Source organism: Sapajus apella, unplaced genomic scaffold (assembly GCF_009761245.1).
Source record: "Sapajus apella isolate SASKATOON/1434 unplaced genomic scaffold, GSC_monkey_1.0 scaffold4, whole genome shotgun sequence".
In the NCBI taxonomy this organism is placed as follows: domain Eukaryota; kingdom Metazoa; phylum Chordata; class Mammalia; order Primates; family Cebidae; genus Sapajus; species Sapajus apella.
The window spans coordinates 37,066,475-37,088,921 of record NW_022436944.1 but is presented as its reverse complement, the minus strand read 5'-3'; the positions used below and the strand labels follow the sequence as shown (position 1 = coordinate 37,088,921).

At 39.1% G+C, this 22,447-nt stretch overlaps 1 protein-coding gene across 8 annotated transcripts in view; it reads right to left on the bottom strand.

Moving 5' to 3' along the window:
• The window catches only part of OXNAD1 (oxidoreductase NAD binding domain containing 1), a 79,740-nt gene that overhangs the window by 20,152 nt on the left and 37,141 nt on the right, over positions 1–22,447 (bottom strand). For 4 of the 8 annotated variants that reach the window (XM_032267260.1, XM_032267251.1, XM_032267281.1 and 1 more), the window contains 4 exons: positions 14,274–14,415; positions 7,393–7,635; positions 6,538–6,646; positions 413–5,866 (listed from right to left, as the gene is read on the bottom strand). In XM_032267260.1, coding sequence (XP_032123151.1) covers positions 5,712–5,866; positions 6,538–6,646; positions 7,393–7,635; positions 14,274–14,415 — 649 coding nt within the window. In that variant the 3' untranslated portion in view covers positions 413–5,711. Of the gene's footprint in view, positions 1–62; positions 5,867–6,537; positions 7,305–7,392; positions 7,636–14,273; positions 14,416–22,447 lie in introns of those variants that run through there. The other 4 variants (XM_032267274.1, XM_032267268.1, XM_032267253.1 and 1 more) reach the window with 3 other exon arrangements.

The window sequence follows — 22,447 nt, the reverse complement described above, 5'->3', positions numbered from 1 at the left end:
CAGAAATGGGCACTTTCATACCCCATTAGACCATTAACTGATGCGGCATTTTACAGAGTAACTTGGCAATACTAGTCGATTTTTTATTCAGATATGGCACTTCTAGTACTTTTACAGGAGTATGTGCAGATAAATTATACAAACAAGTTTACTGCTATATTTCTTATAATAGCCAAAAACTGCGAACAATCTAATGTCCATCATGGAAAAATGGTTAAGTACATTATGGTATATACCAAGAATCTGAAGTGTAGTAAAAGAATGAGATCTGCAAGTACACATACTTGTGTATGTATACAAGGTTAATATACCATAAAATGTCTACAAGGATACCCAGCAAGTTCTTTATACAGAGGTTCCTTCAAGGCAAGGGAATAGGATGGGAAGAAGAGAACTTCAGCATTTTAATCTATATACTTTAATATCTGTGGTCATATTTATTAGATAATTAATTTTAAAAAAGGAGGAGAGAAAATTTTGTTATGCTCAAATATAGCAAAATGGGATATGGGGATGAGCTGGAATGGGCCAGGTTAGGCTGATGAGCTCCTGCAAGTTTTAAGAATTCAAAACAGACCAGATCAAGATGGCTGCTCAACAACTATAAAGGTTTGGATTCCTGAGCACAAAACATTTTAAAATACATGCCTTGATTTTATGGCGGGTTAGGAGATATCTACATGTCATCACCAAACTGATTGATAGCTTATTGTATGTTAAGAAAGAGTAATATTAAAAACCAGACATCTCACTGTTTTCTCTGAGTACAATATACTTCTTTTGGGTTATGAAATAAAATGAAATAATAACAGCTCTCAGGTTAAATTATCAGATCATCTGCAATAACCAGGAATGAAAGAAACTGCTATTTTCCATTCAGAAAGAAAACAAAAATTCTCAGTAAGAGAGACATGATCTTAGATCATTTGACAATCACTGCATGCATGCATGTGTTTGTGCTGTAAGTCCAGTATAACAATCCTCCCGAGTCTCCAGAGCATGGGTGCAGCCTTTCCCACTCCCCTACCCCTGGGCCCCTAGGATCCATCACTACTTTGACTCACCCAGTCATCCATTTGCTATAGTTCTCTTTCAGTGATAGGTGCAAAAAAACATTTTCCCCCTGAGCATTCACTTTCAATTTTGTTGAAATGTTCTCAATGTATTAAAAAAAAAAAAAAATGGTTTCCCAAAGTATTTAACTTGCTCCTAAGATAACCTGTGTCTTATGCTTCCCTATCTTCAATGTCTAGCTCAGTGACTGCACACAGTATATGCTCAATAAATGACAGTTAATACATCATCCTCTAGAAAAAGGTGTCACTTCCCTAACAGAGTTCCACTGAATGACTCTTTCCTGGTTTCTCATACAATCAGGCTGTTATTTCACTCATATTAAAAAATGAAACTGTGCCTTAGCTAACACTACTGTACCAACTTAGCTGTACTGTTGATTTCCTAGTTTTGATAAATATACCATAGTTACATTAAACATCTGGGGATGCTGGATGAAGGATACAGAGGAACCCTGTCTTTGCAACTCTTCTGTAAATCTAAAATTATTTCAAAGCAAAAGTTTAAAAAATAAAACAACTCCATGAGTACAATAAATGTTCTCTTGACCCTACTTCACTTTTCAGCTACCATTCCATCTTTTTTCTTCTCTTTATAGTAAATCTTTATTACGTATATTCATTATAATTTCTTTCTTCTGAATTGCTCCTAAACCTACTTCAGTGTTTTCTCTCCCACCATACATCTTAAAGATCACCAATGACCATCCAGTTGCCAAATCAATGGCTACTCAATGATCTCTCATCAGAACTCATCTTTCCTGTCCTAACAGCAGCATGACACAGCTAGCCAATCCATCCTCTATGAAACACTGTATTCATGAGGCTCCTTAACACCACACTCTATTAGAGCACTTTTTGCACCTATTAAGAGTTCCAAACCTCATCAACCATCATGACTTAATGTGAACCACTGTGACACAGCGGGGGCGACCTAAAACCAGCTAAACATCAAAAAAAAAAAAAAAAATGACTTCAATGGATGAAAACAACAAAATGTATAAAAAGCCATGCATTTAGAATGATACTTTAAGGCACCAACTCATAGTATTGCTAAATGATAAATAAAAGGAAAGAAATCAAGCATTGATCCTGCCTTTTCTTTACAGACTCATTTCAGGGAATCAAAGCTGATGAAGGAAAGTTCTATATGGAAGAATAACACAAATAGATAATCAATCCTTAATGAAAAAATAGCTATTAGCAACGATCAACGGGCTGCTAAAACAATTAGGTGAAAGTTTGATGAAGACCATTACATTGGATGAATCAGGCTGACAAACGCTGAAACCACTGATCCATCTTAACAGCATTAAAAGTGGGACAGACATTATATGCCTTGTATGATACAGTAGGATGTACATCACTTTACAATATAGGCTTGCAAAAAAAATCTTGAATCTGAATATAAACGAGTTCTAGATCTAATTGCCAGTTTACATGAAATAGAGAGGAGAGAGAATCAAGCAATACCCCGAGGATACAGTAGGCCAGGTTCAAAATGTGGGAAAGCCTACAGAACAAATGAGTCAGTTTCTTTAACAAATGAATCATGGGGGAGAAAGTGTCCATACATATGCATAGCGGGTGTAGGGAGTGTGCCATTGATTAAAATAAACTTAAAAGACATTAACCAAATGCAATATTCGGACTTTTGAGGCTATGAGGAAACAAAACATAGAAGGGGTCTTAGATGATATTAAGTAATCACTGTCACTTGTGTTAGGTATGATGATGACATTGTGGTTGTGCTAAGGTGATGTAGCTGTTAGAGATAAATACTGAAGAATTTACAGGTGACACGATACAATTGCTAGGCTTTGCTTGAAAACACACCAACACCACCACCACAAGGCAGCTGAGGGCTGGCAAAAACAACAGAATACTGATAGTCATGGAAGCTGGGTGCTGGATGCAGGAGAAGTCATTTTACTATCTCTACTTTTGTCATATGTTTGAAAAAATAATAAAATTTGAGAAAGATACAAATATCAGACTAACCTAGTCTCTTGAGTAGGCCATGAAAGGGTCTCATGTCAAAAGAAGAAACATTATTTCAACCTCATAGAACCAGAGGATCCTTAAGAAGTCCCTTTAATCCAGCTCATCAACCCTGAGCAGGCCCTTTCACCTATATAACAAATATTTATGAAGTATCTATTTTGTGCCTGGCACAGCAGTAAACAAAACAGATGCACACCCACATGAAGGTTTCAAGTTAGTGGACCACATTTAAGGCATCCAGCCTCTTGAAATCCTTTCTGAATAGGACAAGGAATAGCAAATTAATAATGACAACACACTCATGCAGTGTTCTGCAAAGCACTTTCCATGTATGATCACCTTCAATCCCCATAACAGCCCTATCAGGTAGGTACATAGGTAGGTAGCAGTATCATCTCCCTTTTACATGTAGTTGTAAGTAATTTTAAACGAGGCATAGAGCAGTTAAGTGATTTGCTCAAGGTCATCTACCTAGTTAAGTAGTATAGGTGAGATTTGAACCCAGGCATCTGGCTCAAGAGCTTTCAAGCCCATACTCTAAGCCACCACACTATGAATTCCAAGCCACTCTGGCTGTAGTTAGCTCAATTTAAGTACCAAAAAGATCTGGACAGATCCCACAGGCAAGAGCAACAGGACATTGTTGGCCAGACCAGAAAGTGCTGTTCAACACTTAGCACCAGAATGATGGCACTGAAAGGATGAACACTCCAGGCAAAGGCAAAGTGGCCCATCTCAGCAATCTGCCGACACTGAGTCAGCAGCAGGGGGGCAGGCAGAGCTGGGATCTCCAGGACAGGTGACCCTTGCTGTCTGACAACAGCAGGCACGCAGTTAGCCATGGTGCTGGTTGAACAGAGGCAATGGGCAACACCTTCCTATCCTCCCATCCCATGAAGCATTGAGATGCTCACCTTGCACCTCCACTCTTGATGCAGAGAGGCCTGGGTTAGGCACTTTCTCCATACCTTTAGGTCTCCTCCCCCACAGACTGCCTCCACCAGTTGGTGGAAGTGCCCCTTGACAGTCCCGCATCCCTGCATCTCATCAGGCTCCTATGCCCTCAGCCTGGGCACTTTGGGGCCAATCAGTAAGTCAGGGCTCCTTGTAGTGGCCCAGAGCTTCACATACTCCCTTCACCTCTGAGATACTGAGGACCATTTCCTTGAATGGATTATGATACGCCCATCAGGTCAATGGCTCCTCCCTTCCTTCCCAAATTTTCAAATGTGGGATCAAAATAGTTGACAAATGATCTCTGCTTAAAACCTGACAAAACTCAAAACTGGGCAGAAGCTACAGTCATCTTCAGGCCCCATGAATCATATGTGTTAAAGCCCAGATGAATTATATGTGTTAAAGCCCAGAAGTCCCTGGGAGGCCTGCCACAACAAAGCTAAGAAAGTCTTCTCTCATCAGCTCCAGAACAGAATCTCAACTGGAGCTCCTAGGTCTCCAGCACCCCCCTGTCCTTCCCAGGCTCCCTTCGCCCTTCTGTGGGCTCCATGCAGGCAACCTTGGGCCCAAGACTACTTGTCCTAAAAGGAATGGCCTGGCTTCAGTCAGGATTTCTTTTAGATTTTTAAAACTCTAAACAAAGAACTACAATCTGCTTTCTAGCAGTTTCATCAGAGCAGCTTTGGGATAAGTCTCCACCATTCTTTCTATCTACTCTGGGGAACTGCCTTCCAATCTCAGACTTAGCAAGGAGTTAGAACATTAGTTGGTTTCTTTCAATCGTTCAACAAATATTTGTTAAGGACCTGCAGGTACCAAGAACAACTCTGACAAATGAGTGAAATAAAAAGTACAAAACCAAGATTTAGAAACAGCTCTCTACCCCCTAAACAATGCTAAGCACACTTCCATAGCCAGCCAGCCCAAGCACCGAAGGCAGATTCAACACGGAACACATCACCAACGCCTTTGTCGCAAGCAAGAAGCTGCCTCCTACAGCGTTAAGGCAGACAGCCAAGACAGAAAGGGTTTCATTTGAGAAGAAACTAACAATTAGCCAGGATACACACTTAGGATATTCATTAACAAAAAAGCAAATATCCTGGATATTTAACTCCCTAAAGCAGTTTTCCTAACAATTTCCATGTCCAAACTTAACATTGATGGTTCAAGTAAGACTGTAGACCATGGTAAGTAAACAAAGGCATTCACGAAAAAGAATTTTCAAAGTAAAATTATTAAGAATGTATTTAAATTATAATTTTATTAAACATAAGATATATAGATGGCTGTCAAATAATTTAAAGCTAGCCCACATTTTACACTCAAAAATCACATTTTCCTATGATTAAACGTAAGTATGTATCACTTTCTTACCTAAAGACGAAAGAAAAATCTGTATTGACCAATCATGGTATATCATGAGACAATTAAATCATTGTTAATAAAAGAAAATCAGTATAGTAAAAAATAGCTTTATCAGTGAGGTCTCTGCAAAAAGTTTATCATTTAAGTCTGTCAGCTGGCTTAATTATTATCCAGCTGGTCACTACATTTATAGCCTTAAAAAATAAGACAACTCAAGTAGAGATTAAAAAAAAAAAAAAAAATGAATCATGCCACAAAGGACAGGAGATCTGAGATCTCACCTCTTTGTCTTCTGTCTTTATCTGTCTCCTACCACCACTTCTCAAAGTAAATGTGTTCTTTAGGTACATGGTGGTTTTCCAGTTGCTTGGAGAAAAAGTCTGTCATTGGAGGTGGGCCACAAATATAGAACAAAGTCTCTTTTGAAATGTGATCTCTTATCTCCTTCTCTGTTATTCTTCCTTCTACCAAAAAAACCAGAATAAACACCAAATTAAGCCAGACATGGTTGTACTGGCAGATGAGGAAGGACTAACCACAATTCAGCCACAGTGTTTATTTGCTGTAACTCAAGCTCGGTGAGGCTCTTCTTAAGCCATTCGCAGGATGGCTCGTGTTGACATCTGGGGCCAGACCTAAGCAGAGTGTGTCTCCAGGCTTCCTAAACCTAAGCAAGCAAAGTGGGAAGCTCATCGTAATGCACTCTGCAGAAAGGGCCAGCTAGCTTACCTGTCTGTGATAGAGAGACAAAACTGCCTACAGCGAAGGAAGTAAATGTTATATAAAAATCCTTTCAGAGGAAATCATGAGTTGTTTAAATGACCATTAATGGCAAATGGAATCAATTCAGCCAAATCTGGAATATAAATTCTTCATAGGTATACTATAGTAATGATGCAAAGGCCTCTTAAAAAGTGTGAAAAATACACTTTTAACATAGGCAATAGGAAACCTGCATATAATGAGTAAATCCAACTAAATGTCTCTTTATTTTTCCATGATGAATCATCTCAATTCCCCAGATAGTGACATTCCCAGCCAGCAACTTCCAACAATAAGGCATCTATGCTCAACAAACTGGTGTGTTCATCAAATAATTGCACAGAGATAGTCAAAATATCTTTAGGGGACTCACCTGTGATGTACGGCTTGAGTTCTGCACTGATTTGTGTAGTCTGTTTTGTGACATGCAAACTGCATGTAATCTTCTCAGGAAATTCATTTACTAAATCAAGGATATTTTTCTGGAATGTCAAACATATTTGGTCACACTACAATTTTAAAAAAATCAAAACAGATGTGCACAACCATTGACGCTGAACCTCAACTCCCATTCTGCACACGTCTGCCACTCCTGCTCTCTACTTAGAGAGATATTGTCTGCAGCCTAGCAGGCCAGAGCATTCAGACTACAGAGGGCTATTTGGCTTTAATTGAAATCTGAATATGCTAACAAGCATATTACCAACTCTCCGGGAGTTTTTTCTTTTTCCTTTTTCTCAAGCATTGGCAATTAAGCAGCAGTTTCACTGACCACAGTTGTGTCTTTTAACTGTTTCTGTTCTTTTGTTCATTCCTGCAGCTGCAAAGCAATCCCCAGTGAAAGCTTTCTCCATCAAATGCACTTAGTTTAAACAGATGCAACTGAGGGTTTCATTTACCCAGCTGGGTCCACACTGTGTAAGTCTTACCTACTCCTGTGATACATCAGTCCACTGTAGGTCTCCTGACTGGGATCTCAGGACCCTTGTGACTTTTCTGTTCATCTAACCTCCAGATTCCATCCCACCTAAACCCACCCTTTGCTGTCGCTTAACTGGTAGTTTTACTTGTCTTGGGTAAGGTGTGTTGGTTAGTTCTCGTTTGAGCATAATTAAACCTTGCCAAGCCTTTTGTTTGAACCTTTGCAGAGAAAACAGAACCTAGAGAAAAAAACTTCTGTGAACAATTAATACACAACTCTGCTTATAGCAAGCTATTCCTCCTTTACCTTAAACAGGAGTTCACTGGTATTTTTTGCACTGTAGAATAGTTTTATTGATCCTATCTCATATCCATGTCCTTTGTTTGCCTGCTCTCTGAGGAGATGTGCTGCATGCCGCAGGATGGAAAGCAGAGGGTTAATTCCGACTCCTCCTGCAATCAACACAAGGTTTCTAGAGGCTTCCGCAGGCTGAGGGTCAAAGAAGAACTCTCCACCCACTCTCACAGCCACTTCAGAGTCGAGTGTACACTAAGGCAGGAAAGAAAAGATCCTTTAGCCTTTTGTAGCACAGGTCTTAAACCAAATGTTCTACTTTAATAAAACTGGATCTACCTCCTGTATTATCAGTATCTAGGATTATTTTTATAGCTTGCTCCCAATTTTCCCGAGGCCCTGTGAATTGATTCTACTTGCTCATTTTATAGGCCATAAGCTAATCCACCTTCGTAATCCATACTGAACAGCCATTCCAATATTGAGAAAAGGAGATGTGCTTCACTGATTTTACCATTTGTTAACTTCTAAGGTGATGAGTTGGATTGAGGAAAGAGGCAATGGACTCAAAGGCAGGGGACAGCTCTGAAGTATGGGTCTCCTTTATCTGAGTTGTACTTCTGTGTTCTGACCAAAGCTGAGAGAAACAGGATGTGGCAAATGTCACTATACTGCCTGCCCGGGTTCATCAAGGCTGAAAAATGTGAGCACTGGGGCTCCCTCTTGAGCCTCAGTAGGACACAGCCAGATCAGCTCTACAGGCTTAGACCAGCCCTGCAGTACCATTCAGTGTTGTTCCCTTCTCCCTAGAGAAACAAGAACAGGCAGCCAGAGGCTTCAGACTATGGAGTATCACATACATCTATCTAGATAAAGCGGCTACCATTTGGTGAGGTCACTTATGCCCACAATGCCATTAGAGTTGAATGTACTGGTTTCTCAGTGGGGGTGCTACTGCTTCTGATGAAGGTGTTTGGGAAACTTGTGATGACATTTTTTATCGTCACCATGATTTGGGCACTCCAACTGGCATTTAGAGGGCAGGGTCAGAGACGCTAGAGATCCTACAAAGTTAGTGGTTTCCCAGAATTGGCTCCTACTAAGCTGGTGGTCAAATGTACAGGAATTTTGTAAGAAAGTTTCTACTGGTAGTTTGAAATCAGCCATTGTGGGAGTATTTACAATATAGAAATCAGCAAATGATACAACTCAGGGCTTTTTTAATTTAGATAGCTGGTTTGTCAGCACACCATTATCTACAATGCACACGACTGCCCTGTACAATGACTTCCGAATGGTCCAAAAGACATTCTTACAGGTAAAAACTGATTTACAATGATCTGAAACTAGACCCTAACTCATTTTTACAAATAAACTCAGTAGTCACAATGTAAATTGCACTTTGTTGTGTTCAGAACTTTACCAAGCATGTTCACTGTTCTGGAAAACCACATTCCAGTGACATGTGTCGCCCACACAACACACCTTTATCACTACATCTGTAGACAGTGATCCTATGTCCAGGAACAGCCATCCGACTACTTTATTCTGTTTTCCAGTTAGATCTGCCTAGCCATGTACATGTTAAAATACATATTCTTTGACTATGAATCACTTTCTTATTCTTCTCCTTTGTATTACAGTTAGAGAATTATGTTATTTAAAAAAAAATCTATGGGTACATTACATTAACTAGGACTTTTTTTTTTTTAATTTCAGGATAGTTCTAGAAAGGGGCATTGGATCTGACAGAGTTGGTAACCCCTTGGTTGGGGGGGGGAACACTGATCTAGGAGTAAAAAGACTGAATTTTAATCATGGCCCCTATGAAATCCAGTAAATCCTTTAAATTCTCTGAGCCTCGGCTGCCACCCCTAGAAAATGGGTACCAGCACTTGCACTGCCCACCTCACAGGGTTGGTGTGAACATCAACTGACTCACATGGGGAGAAGCTCACTAGTATCTGGCTCTATATAAGAAGGTATTTTCGTCATTGCAGCTGTCACAAAAGAAAAAGTGCTGGCGATGGCAGCTTCCTTCTTCCCTGTCACTAAAAAACAGACTCCAGGAATTAAGAAATTTATATTAAGAGCATAGGTTTCTCCCATTACATGTTCCCAGCATAAATCAAATAAATGAATGCCCTCCGAAGAAGTAATAACATATCGCATGCTTTTGAGAACCAAACCCTTAGCATTCACACCATGGCACCTTGCATGGCAGGTGAGCAGTAAGTGCTTTTTGGACATGAATTTAATATGGGCTCTACAATTTAAAGATGAGTTAAACTTAGAGAATATCTAAGAAAAATGAAAATTATTTGAATTCACAAAACATGTCCTTTTTGGTAAAGAACTGTTAAATGAATGGATACCCTTTCTCTCAGGGGAAAAAAATGTCTGAACCTACCTATTTTAAATATGCAGAAGATTTTTACATGAATGGTGATAAGTGGGTTTTCATTTTTGACAAAAGAAATTAGCAGCAAGGGAGCATTCAGTTAGGAATAACTAAAATCTAGGAACTGCTACAGTGGCTACCAAGGTGCTTTAAAATATTCTTTCAAGTCTCAAAAATAGAATTTAAGATACAAGAGGCTCTGCCTAATGATGACAATGAATTTCATCTCTTATATCCTCCTTCCCTCCCTCTCTTGCTTGCCTGTGCAGTTTTCTCTTTATCTATAAGAATCAGAGTGAAAGGGACTGAAATAATTTTCTCCAATGGCCATCTTTGGCATGCTTAGTAATGACAACAAAAGAGAGCCTCTAAGTTATTGTTTTTAGAAACTGGGGTATTTTCAACTCTAAAGTTGGCAAGAAAATGTGCCCCAGGGAAAGATAATACTCAAGAAGCCTGTCTTATTCTTAATGACAAAATAATCTTCAGTAGATCTATTTTCCAATTTGCTAGCATCTGGAAAGAATCAAAAGCCACCTTTGTCTTTTTGATCAATAAAAACTGCCAGGGTAACATGAACACAAGACTCAATGTACTGTACACTATAATATGTAAGTAAAAGGACATTACCTTCAATTACACAGCAATGTATCTAATTTTGGTATAGATTTTCTACTTGTGAAATAAACAACCTTTCCACAGCAACTGGAGCTAAGCACACAATAGCTGTCTAGAACCCTTTATCCTGCCAAGAGCTTGAGCCAAAGCAGATTTTTTAAAAAAGGAAGACATTTATGGCACTTTATTCCATATCTCAATGGTGCAGCCTGCTGCCACCCAGACATTCACGTGCCTCCACTGTCCACTCTAATGGCTTAATAAGACAAATCCTCAGGAGGAAAATAGCCACCTGAAAATAGGGTCCAAGAAAAATCTGACTTCATAAAGGCTGTTTGCAACTCCCACTGGGCAGACTAGAGCAGGCACTACAATTAGGATGTACATTCAGGCAACACCACTTTGAGATTTTCTACAGCCTGTAAGAATAAGTTCCTTCACTGAAATGCCAATGAGGCATGAAACCAAGCAGGATGCTGTGGACCAGGACCAGGCCAGGTCGCATGGGAGGCTAAGGATAATAGGGAAGATGGGGAGATGTTCATGGCACTAGGAGCTGGGATGGCTATGCTTATTTCAACTCTGAGCAAGAGGCATGTGGACACCTTGTTGATCTCACCCCAGCAACGTATTTTAGCACCTCTAGGAGCAGCCTAGAGACAGTAATGAGTGGAAAATCCACAGAGAATCCAAAAAGGAATGGGGCAGCTGAGGCCACACTGAAAGAGAGACTCAGGAGGCTGCAGGGTAAAAATGTGACAGCATATATTTACAACGGAAATGCCCACACAGGCATCTGAGGGTTATCCTGGACAGACACAACTTGACGTGTAAACCACAAGAATATATTTTGTTGCTCCTGCAGATTTTTTAAAAATTATTTTTAAAATTCCCTTAACAGACATCTTTTTCTTTTGGTATATGGTTATATGAATTTTAACACACATATAGATCTGGGTATCAACCATCAAAATCAAAACACAGACTAGTTCCATCACCCCCTGAAAATATTCCCCTGTGCTATATCCCTTTATGCTCCTGCCTTTCCAGTCACCCCAACCCCAGTCAACCACTGATTTGTTTCATATCTTGTATCTGTCTTCCAGAATGTGAAAAAAATGGGATTATACTGTATGTAACCTTTTGGGACTGTCGTCTTGTACTCAACAGAATGCCTCTGAGATTTGCTCACAAGGCTGTGTGCATCAATAATTCATCCCTTTAATAGCAGTCCCTTGTATGAATCTATCACAGGTTATCCATTCATCTGCTGAGGGACATCTGGGTTGTTTCTAACAGTTTTTAATAATTATGAGAACTGCTACAAATATTCATGTTATGCTTTTATGTGAGCATAGCCTTCATTTCTCTAAGGCACTCAGAAGTGGTATTGCTGGGTCATATGCTAAGTGTATGTTTAACTTTATACAAAACTGCTAATATGCTTTCCAGATTGGCCGTACTATTGTGCATTCCCACTAGCAATATAAGCAATATATGAGAGTTTCAGTTGCCCCACATCCTTGCCAACGCTTGATATTGTCAATATTTTTAATTTTAGACACTGGACTAGGTCTGTAGTGGTATTCCACCACACAGGGTTTTAATTTACATTTCCTTCAGGGTTAATGATGTTTGAACACCTTTTCATTGCTTATTTGCAATGAAAATAAGGATATCCTTTTTTAGTGAAGTGTCTATTCAATCCTTTGCCCATTTAAAAAAAAATGTTACTTGTGTTTTGCTGACTCTTGAGATTTCTTTATATATTCTAGATTCAAGTCCTGTGTTAGATATTTTATTTGTAAATATTTTCTCCCACTCTATAGCTTGTTTTTCAGTTGTGTTAAATGTCTTTTGTAGAAGAAGTTTTAATTCTGACCATTTCCTATCATCAACCTTTTCTCTGACGGATCTTGCTTGTGGCACTGTGTTTAAGAACTTTTTACCTACTCTCAAGTTCCAAATATCTTCTGTTTTCTTCTAGAACTTTTACAGTACCATGTTTTATACTTAGATCTACAACCCATTTTGAGTTAATTCTGAATATAAAGTATGAGGTTTAGGTTGAAGGCTTTGTTTTTTGCATACAGATGCAAAATGGTTCCAGAACTATTTGTTGAAAAGGCTATCCTTTCGCCGTTCAACTTTTCCAATGAATCTAGAAACTCTGTCAAAAATAAAATGACTGTATAGGTGTCATTCTATTTCTGAACTCTTTATTCTGTTATATTATTTGATGTGTTTCTCCTTTCACCAATACCATACTGTTTTGAATGCTGTAGTTTAATCTTAAATTTGACTAATGGGATTCTTCTCACTTTATTCTTCTTTTCCAAAATTGTTTTAGCTATCCTAGGTCCTTTTTTGTTCCATATAAATTTTAAAATCACTTTGTCCATATTTATAAAAAAATCCTGTTGAGATTTTGATTAGTGTTATGTTACATCTACATATCAATTTAAGGAGAACTGACTTCTGTACTACGTTGAGTTTTCCAATCTATGAACACAGTACATCTCTCTATTTACTTATGTCTTCTCTGATTTCTTTCATGAGACTAAAATGAACTGTGCTTTTTTTTTGGACCAACTATTTGTAAGAGGGTTCTATACTGGGGGACGGGCCAGAGAGTATCCTCTAAGCTAGCTGGTTTTTCCAACATAAAAGTTCCCTTCAGCCACTACAGAACATATTTAGTTCCTACAAACATGGTTTGTCTGTGTCATTTTTCGTGTGCCTTCTCTCCTAACTGAACCTTGCTGCGTCCAGGTGGGACTTCTGCAGGCACAAAACTCAACTGTGTTTCCATACCCCCTTTTGCAGGCAATAGCTGTAAGTTCCACCTCACTCCCTCATGTATTTTTGTTGGTGCTCTATGAGATTTGCTACTCTTGGCCTCTCTCCTCTACTTATTTCCATGTGGCTCCTACAGAAACACAGTAATTTTCTGCAACCTTTAAAAATATACTAGAGTGTGTTTCCAAGTTTTGCTGAAAATAGAGTTTTTGTTTTCTTTTTCCTTTGTTGATTCCCAATGATTTCCAGGAAACAATAAAATGCTGCTTTTGAAGCCATATTTGTACTGATATGTGCTTTTGGTAAAGAAAGTAAGAAAATGCCTGGGATGGGATAGAGGTCGTTGGTAAATATAGAAGACACTCTAGTAATGAAGTGGAAGCAAAAGGAAAAGCAGAAGGATAGAAAAGGCAAAAAGTGAAAAGGATAGAAGGGTCAAAAACTAAGACAACATGTAACTGATCTGTTCTGAGCGCATTCTTTGTTACCAGAGTTCTAGTAGGTAATGACAGGCAGCTTCTGTAGGATTGTGTTAAGCCCTGTGGTAAAGTATGAGTTATTAACAGCAGTTAAATTGGATTCTCTCTCAGAATCCCAAGTGAAGAGCTTTCCAGAGACCGAAATGGAGAGGCAATGGCACCGTGGATTTAGCTGTGCTCATCTCTGGGAAGAAGCAGTACTATGTAATCAGACAGTCTCCCCTCCAAATGACAGAATAATAATTTAATTCTCTTTATTTAGGACGGTTAGGACAAAATAATCTGATTTATAGATTTACCATTTACATGACACAGAGAGCCAATTTTTTATAACTTGCATAAAATATAAAATATTTTAATTCTAAAGCAGTATTCAACTGAATACTGTTTGGTGACCCAGAAAATATTTCCAGGTTCCAAAGTCTCTGACTCATACTTAATGCCTCAGTTTCTTTGATCTTTCTTAGATGCTCTTTGTGGGCATGTATCCTTTTACTCAAGCCCAGTTTCTTAGGTGAATCAAATGACCTTAACACAAATTTTGTGGGTGCCAGAGATTTCCCAGATCATCGATTTTAAACAGGCAGTTTGCTTACCTTATTGTGAACCCAGAGGGCAGGCGGGTGGTTCGTATATTTCACTGCCAATTCTATCATTCTCTCTTGTTCTAGCAGTCTGGGACTGGAGCATATTGAAAACCCACCAACCACAGAGACTCCTGGAATAAAGAAATCAACCCTAAAAGGAAAGCCAAATAAATGATTATTGTTTAAGCAATTTTAAAAATTGGTAAGTTAAACAAAATTGGCAAACCTTTGCTAGACTATGAAAAAAAGAAAAATTACTAAAATCAAGAAAAGAGGAGACATCATCAAAAAGCTTACAGAAAGAAAAAGAATTATAAAATAATTCCATGAACAACTGTATGCCAAAAAAATTAGCTAACTTACATGAAATGAACACATTCTTAAAATGACATAAACTACCAAATCTGACTTAAGAAGAAAGAAAATCTGAGCATACTCATAACAAGTTAAAGGACTGAGTTAATAATTTTAAAACCTCCCACAAAGAAAAGCTCAGGTCCAGGCCAGGCATGGTGGATCATGCCCGTCCCAGCACTTTGGGAGGCCAAGGTAGGTGGATCATCTGAGATCAGGAGTTCGAGACCAGCCTGACCAACATGGCAAAACCCCATCTCTACTAAAAAAAAAAAAAAAACAAATATTAGCCAAGTATGGGGGTGCATGCCTGTAATCCCAGCTATATGGGAGGCTGAGGCAGAAGAATCACTTGAACCCGGGAGACGTTAAGTTGCAGTGAGCTTAGATTGCACCATTGTACTGTAGCCTGGGCAACAAGAGCGAAACCCCATCTCAAAAACATAAACAAACAAACAAAAGGCAGGCTCAGGTCCAAATGACATCCTGGTAAGTACTAAAAATTAATACCAATCCTCCAAAATATCTTCCAAAAACAGAAAAGAACACTTCCCAACTAATTTTATGAGGCCAGTATTACCCTCATACCAAAGCCAGACAAAGACATCGACAGAAAACTACAGACCAATATCCCTTCTGAATATAGATAGAAAAATTCCAGGAATACAGGATTGGTTTAACATCTGAAAATAAATCAATATAATACACCATTCAATAGACTAAATGACAAAACTAACATAATCATCTCAATAGAGGAAGAAAAGACTTGACAAAATCTGACACTTTTTCATAACAAAAATAACAGATTTGGAACACTGGGGAACTTTCTCAACCTGATAAAGGGCATCTACAAAAGACCCACAGATAACATGCTACTTAAATGGTGAAAGACTGAAAGTTTCCCCACTAAGAGAAACAAGGACGTCTACTATCACCACTCCAACTCAACATTGTACTAGAGGTTCTAGCCAAGGTAAGTAAACAAGAAAATGAAATAAAAAGGATTCACAACAGCCAACATCCTACTTAATGGTGAAAGGCTGAAAGTTTCCCTCTAAGATAAATAAGACAAGGATGTCTACTTTTACCACTCCAACTCAACACTGTACTAAAGGTTCTAGCCAAGATAAGTAAACAAGAAAATAAAGGGCATTCAGATTGCAGAGGTAGAAGCTGCAGATGGTATGCTGTCATATACAGAAAATACTAAAGTATTCACTAAAAAGATATTAGAACTAATAATTTCTAATAAGTTTGCAGGATACAAGATCAACAGACAAAAATCAACTGTATTTCTATACACTAGCAATGAACAATCCAAATATGAAATTTAGAAAACCAATTACACTTACAATAGCATAAAAAAGAATAAAATAATTGGGAATAAATTTAACAAAATAAGTGTAAGACTTACACAACAAAAACTACAAACCACCACTGGAAAAAAAAATTGAAGATCTAAGTAAATAGAAGCAGATCCCAAGTTCATGACATGGAAGACTTAATATTGCTAAGAGGACTATACTCCTCAAATTAATCCACAGATTCAATGCAATACCTACTAAAACTACAGGTGGTTTCACTGTAGAGACTGACAAGTTGATCATAAAATTTTATGGAAATTTGAGGAACCCAGAATCATTAAAACAATCCTGAAAAAGAAGTATACATTTGCAGGACTCACACCTTCTGATTTCAAAAGTTACTAGAAAGTTACAGTAATGAAGACACTGTTGTACTGACATAAGGACAGACATGTAGATCAATGGAAAAGAATGGAATGTCCAGAAATAAAGCCTTAAATTCACGGTGAATTGATTTTTAACAAGGGTGCCAAGCCAATTAAATGGCAAAAGAACAGTCTACTCAACAGTGGTGCTAAGAGAACTGAAAAACCACATAACAAAAGAATGAATTTGGACCCCTATCTCACAACATATACAGAAATTAAGTCAAAATGGAGCAGAGACTTAAATGTAAGAGCTAAAATTATAAACTCTTACAAGAAAACGCAGGAGTAAAACTTCATGGAAATGACTTCTTAGATATGAACCCAAACCTAAAAGGTTCAGAGAAAAAAAATAGAGAAACTAGATTTCATCAATATTAAAAACTTTGTGCTACAAATGTTATCATCAAGAAAGGGAGCAGTGGCTCATGCCTGTACAAATCCTAGCACTTTGGGAGGCCGAGATGGGCGGATTACCTGAGGTCAGGAGTTTGAGACCAGTTTGGCCAAAATGGTAAAACCCCGCCTCTACTAAAAATACAGAACTTAGCTGGGCATGATGGCACACGCACCTGTAGTCCCAGTTACTCGGGAGGCTGAGGTGGGAGAATTGCTAGAACCTGGGAGGCAGAGGTAGCAGTGAGCCAAGATTGCACCACTGCTCTCCAGCCTGGGCAACAGAATGAGACTCCGTCTCAAAAAAACAAAAAGAAAGAAAGTTTAGAAGACAATCTACAGAATGGGAAAAAATATTTTTAAATAATATATCTATTAATATTAAGGTACTTGTATCCAGATTACAAAAAGAACTCTTACAACTCAGTAATAAAGAGACAACCACATAAAAAATGCGCAAAACACTCTTCATTAACATTTCTTCAAAGAAGATATATAAATGGCTAATAAGCACATGAAGAGATGTTCAACAACAACAGTCATTAGGGCAATGTAAGTCAAAAATCATAATGAGCTACCACTTCATATCCACCTGGATGGCTAGACTCAAAGAGACAAATAGTGTTACAGAAGTCTGGAGAAACTGGAACACTTACACATTGCTGGTGTGAATGTAAAATGGCACAGCCCCTCTAGAAAACAATTTAGTAGTACCTGAAAATGTTAAACAGCCTATGACCCAACAATTACACACCCAGGTTTTAGACCCAAGATAAGTGAAACTATATGTCCACTCAAAAACTTGTAGATGAATGTTCATGGCAGCATTATTCACAATAGCTCCAAAGTGGAAAACAATCTAAGTGTCCATCAGCTGATGAAGATATAAACACAATGTGGTATATTCAAACAATGGAATGAAGTACTGATATAGGCTACAACATAGATGAACCCTGAAATCATGTTAAGTGAAAGAAGCCAATCACAAAAAGACCACACGGTGTATTATATGATTCCACTGATATAAAATGTCCATAATAGACGAATCCATAGAGACAAAATAGATTAGTGGTCATCTAAGCTGGGCAGGAGGATGGGGAATGAATAATCTTACAAAGTTTCTTTCTGAGATGATAAAAATGTTCTAAATGTGATTGTGTCGCACAACTCTCTTAATGTACTAAAATCTCTGAATTGCACACTTTAAATGTTTGAATTTTATATGAATATATCTCAATCTAACAGTTTTTTCAAGTTTTAAAAAGCATGAAAAAGGGGCAAGAAAAGTAACAAAAACTCTCCCACTAGCATTTGGCAAACTTAATAGGCTGATACAGCCTCTGAGTTATGCAAGTCTCGTGTTTCCTTCTTTTCTTCTAACCACATCCTGTAGTCTAGAGCTCCTGGGTTTCAAGCTTTCAATCATTCTATGCCACAGAAACCGTTTTTTGGTGAGGATTCTAGCAATAAACCTAGTCACATACCAAGAAAAATGTATTAGGACATAAAACTACAAAAAATTCTCATCCCCATACCTGGGAAACATAAACATCCAATCTAGGTGTTTCACAGCCATCATCGAACAAAAAATCCCGTCATTCCCCAGTTGCCTAGTCACATATAGGCTTAAAAGAAAAGCACAAGATGTCTGATTTGCTCTATGACCTTAAAAAAAAAAAATCCTCCTTCAATCTATGGCCTTACATTTCCAGTCATTTATTGTGGTCTTTAAAAACCAGTTCTGGATTGGAAGCGCTCCCAGAAAGGTCTTTAGTCAATGTTAACCTATTTTCACTTGACTTTTTTCCATGAATACTTTAACTTTCGTTTCACCTCAGACAAGATAAAAATTTAAAAGACTATCATTAGCACTTGTTAACACAGTTGCTATATGTCGTCACAGAGCAGCTATATAAAATCTCCATTATTTCCATGTTTACAAAATAAATACATTAATGAGCTACTTTTGCTGCTTCATCTCCTGAACTACAGTGCCCTCTGCTGCTCAATGTTGATGAAGACCATTCTTTCAGTTGAATGAAAGGGAACCTTCTTCTTGTCTAGTAACTTTGGAGAAAGGACTCCTTCATTAAAAAAAAAAAAAAAAAAAAAAAAACAGAAAAATTTAAATTATATAAAAACTTCATCTGAATGGATTTAAGAAAATATGCACAATACATATTTCATAAAACATCTGTCCAAGAAAGAACTACACTTTAAACATTCACCTTTAAAAATGTCCTTTGCAGGATGAGCACTCTTGGACCCATGAGTTAAAGCCCTTACTATATACCCAATAAATGAGTGTATGCAGAAGGAGCCTAAGTGTGCAGTGAAGCAGTGGATGTCCACATCCAACTACGACACACTAGGCAGCTGGGTCCTGCCCACAAAGGGAGCCCAGTGCCAAGCACACAGCAGCTATACTATGAGATCCCAGAACCCTTTAGTCCTTGCTTACAGTTTCCGAGAGCCCCTCGCTCACTCACTTAATGCAAACACCAAAGAGAGTACCCACCTACCATATACAGGCACTGTGGTACTTGTTGGAGGTACAAAGATGCACATATGTCTTAGTTCCTGCCCTCAATGAATCCAGTCTAAGAGAAGGAAAATTAACAAATACATACAATTAAATGGGCAATGATAAAATCTGCTTAGCATAGCAGAGGAAGGAATCGATTCTACCAGGAGTAGAGGAATTAAGAAAGACTTCACAGAAGAGATGCCTTTTAAACAGTCTTAAAAGACATACAATGCTCACCAGATAGGCAACGGGGAAGGACACAGTTTGAAAAAAGATGTCAAGGAATACAGTGCTGTGTACTTGCAGTCCTCTGAGAGTCAGGGCTGCCACACATGGTCGTGGAGGTGGTAAGGAGGTTACCTAGCTGCAGTATGGCAGCCCTGCTCAAGGGCAGAGGTCAAGTCTTGTTTCTCTAATCTTGCTCTTCTAATGTTTCTTCCTGGTGTCCTCTTTCTCTCAGTAGGGCTCAAAGTTGCTTTCTGGCATCAAAACTTATGTTATCTGGTAGAAAGTCAGACACACTAGGACCAGGAATTCCTTCCACTCTGTGAAAATGCTCTGGCCTTACTTCTCCTCAGGAGGCATGCTCTAGTCAGCCAAGTGTGGACTGAGTACTGACTGGGGCATCAGTGATGACATCGTGGCGATGAGCCCCCACTCCTACTTGGCCTGCTGCCCTTCCAATCAACAGTTAAAGTGCAGGGAAACTGAGCAAGGAGATAAGAACTGGAATATGACCCCTGGGCCTTATCAGTACATAAGATCTAACTGACTGAATGAAATACTAGCAATAACAAAAGCTAAAATCAAAGTTAACATTAGGCATTACGCTAAACACTTTAAATATCCCAAAACATAGTCTATTGCTCCCTCTTTGAAGATATGAGAACTGAAGCCCAGACAAATAAGGAAACTGCCCACATCACAGAGCTGGCTGGTAGAAAGCAAGCATGTGAGCTGAGCAGTCTTCAGGGCACTGGGCGACAATACACTGCTACCCACAGTGGCGCAACCATTGTTGGAGGCAGGCAGTGAGTGCCACAGCCAAATGTGAATCTAAAAACTCAGGGCAGCTGCACACTGTGTGAGCATGCTTCAGACCCAAGAGTGAGTGCCAATCTTTCCACCCCCAGGGAGGAGGAATTCTGATGAAGGGCAGGACTCACTAAGGAGCTGGCAAGTGGCAGGTCTACTAGTAAGATGAACCAAGGTTAGCCCTGCTCATGTGTGAAATGTTTTGAGGTGGCTTCTGTCTTTGACCTTTCTCTCAGGAATGGATTGCTAGAGCTCTGGAGCTGGTTTCCTGCTACAGGTTAGGAACCCATCCTCTCTGCAGGGCCCAGGAAGAACACAGTGTAGTGCAAAAAAGAGCCCCTTCAGGCCCGTATCTCATCTATGCTGAAGGTGTCTACACGGGGATCTGTGGCTAAAGCTCCAGCTAGTCACAGACAACATTCATTGATTTAGTTACAGTTGGGCCTGGAACCTCATTCTCAGAGTTTGGTAGGTGTCAGAGGAAGCCACCGGTCAAAAAATCAGAGATGTGGAATCATGGCCCAATCTCTTATCCCAAAGATAAGCCCAACAGTAACCCTCTCCTTGATTTCTAACAGCTCTCTAGTCTGACAATCCTAACTACACAAACTGCCTGGCAGCCTCATCCTCACTCCTCTCCCTAATCCTTGCCCTCTTCTCCAAAGTGCTACATGGCGGTTACTACCAAGCTGATGACCTGAGAGAGAACCTAGAGCGCAAAGCCATGCTAGTAACAGCACGGAAGGGACAGACACTACCAACCCAAGCAAAATGGCCATTCTGTACCCATAAGGTCACATATCAAAAGGAACTCACAACCCCTAGAACCATAAATCAATGGTAAGGGTGCAATCTGTTGAAAGAGGAGGGCCCAGGGGCCTGGAATGAATGCTGATCAACACCTGGGAGGAAAAGCATCACCACTAACCAGTCAGTGATCCTTTCCCACCAGGTCTGACCTCTGAAGGTCTGACAGGCACATATTAAACTCAGGCCTAAATTCAGTGAAATGACCAAAATCCATTCATTGGGATAGTATACATAACACCAACCCCAAATCATTTCATCTTGAGAATCACAGGACTCTATTCTACAACTATCACTAGGGAACGAGGACATTTTCTAATCAGGTAACTGAAGTTTGCGAGTGCATTACACTTGCAGGCACACCACGGTGGCAGCACAATAACCAATGCACAGACTTTTCCTAACCAGGAGGCTGGGTCTGAGTCTTGGCAGGACTCAGGGTTGAAGGCACAGAGACAGTGCTGTGCACATGACACAAACACTTGCACAGAAAGGAAATATGGAAGAACAGATCATTACAATTAAAGTTTCCACTTTTCAATATAATGACTGCTAAACCATTTTTGAAGGGTAAATATGTTGTCCACCCCCTAAAACAGGCAAAATGCATTTAATGTGTATCATCGAACATGTGCAAAGACTGCAGTAAATTGCTTTACAAACGCAAATTATTGCAATCAGCATCTTGTTTTCTAGCTCTAAATTCAAAGGCAAACTATTAACACACAAGACTGCTAACTCTTGTTATTATCACACTTGCTATTATCACACATCCTCCTTCTAACAAAACCACATTTCCAGATGGGCTGCCAAAATTAGTCAAGTGACTCCTAAGAAACACTATCAAGACTGACATGCCAGGAATTCATTTAGAAATGAAATGCTTTATTTAAATAAAGGACACACACACCCAAACACACCTTCCCTAGGGAAATTCAAGTTGCTTTCTTTACAACTGAACTTCAACCGAAGCTCAGTGAAGCCCCATTTGAAGAAAAAGGGAGACAGCTGAGCTGTTAACCCAGTCAGCATGCTGATCAGTCCCAAGTCAAATGGGATAGACTTATGATTTATGTGGAGGTTAAGGGGATCTGGGTCTGACTGGGGAATCCTGATAAGAAATTAAGCCAAGTATTTTAAATTCAACCCAGGTAAGGTACGTATGATACAAGAATTCATTCAAGAGGGTAGTGAGCCCTGTGATGATGTCACTAGTTCCTTTTCTCTTCAGGATGCTTTGTTCACTCTGCATTGGACACAAAGAAGACTAATTTTTTTTTTTTTTTTTTTTTTTTTTTTTTGAGACGGAGTTTCGTTCTTGTTACCCAGGCTGGA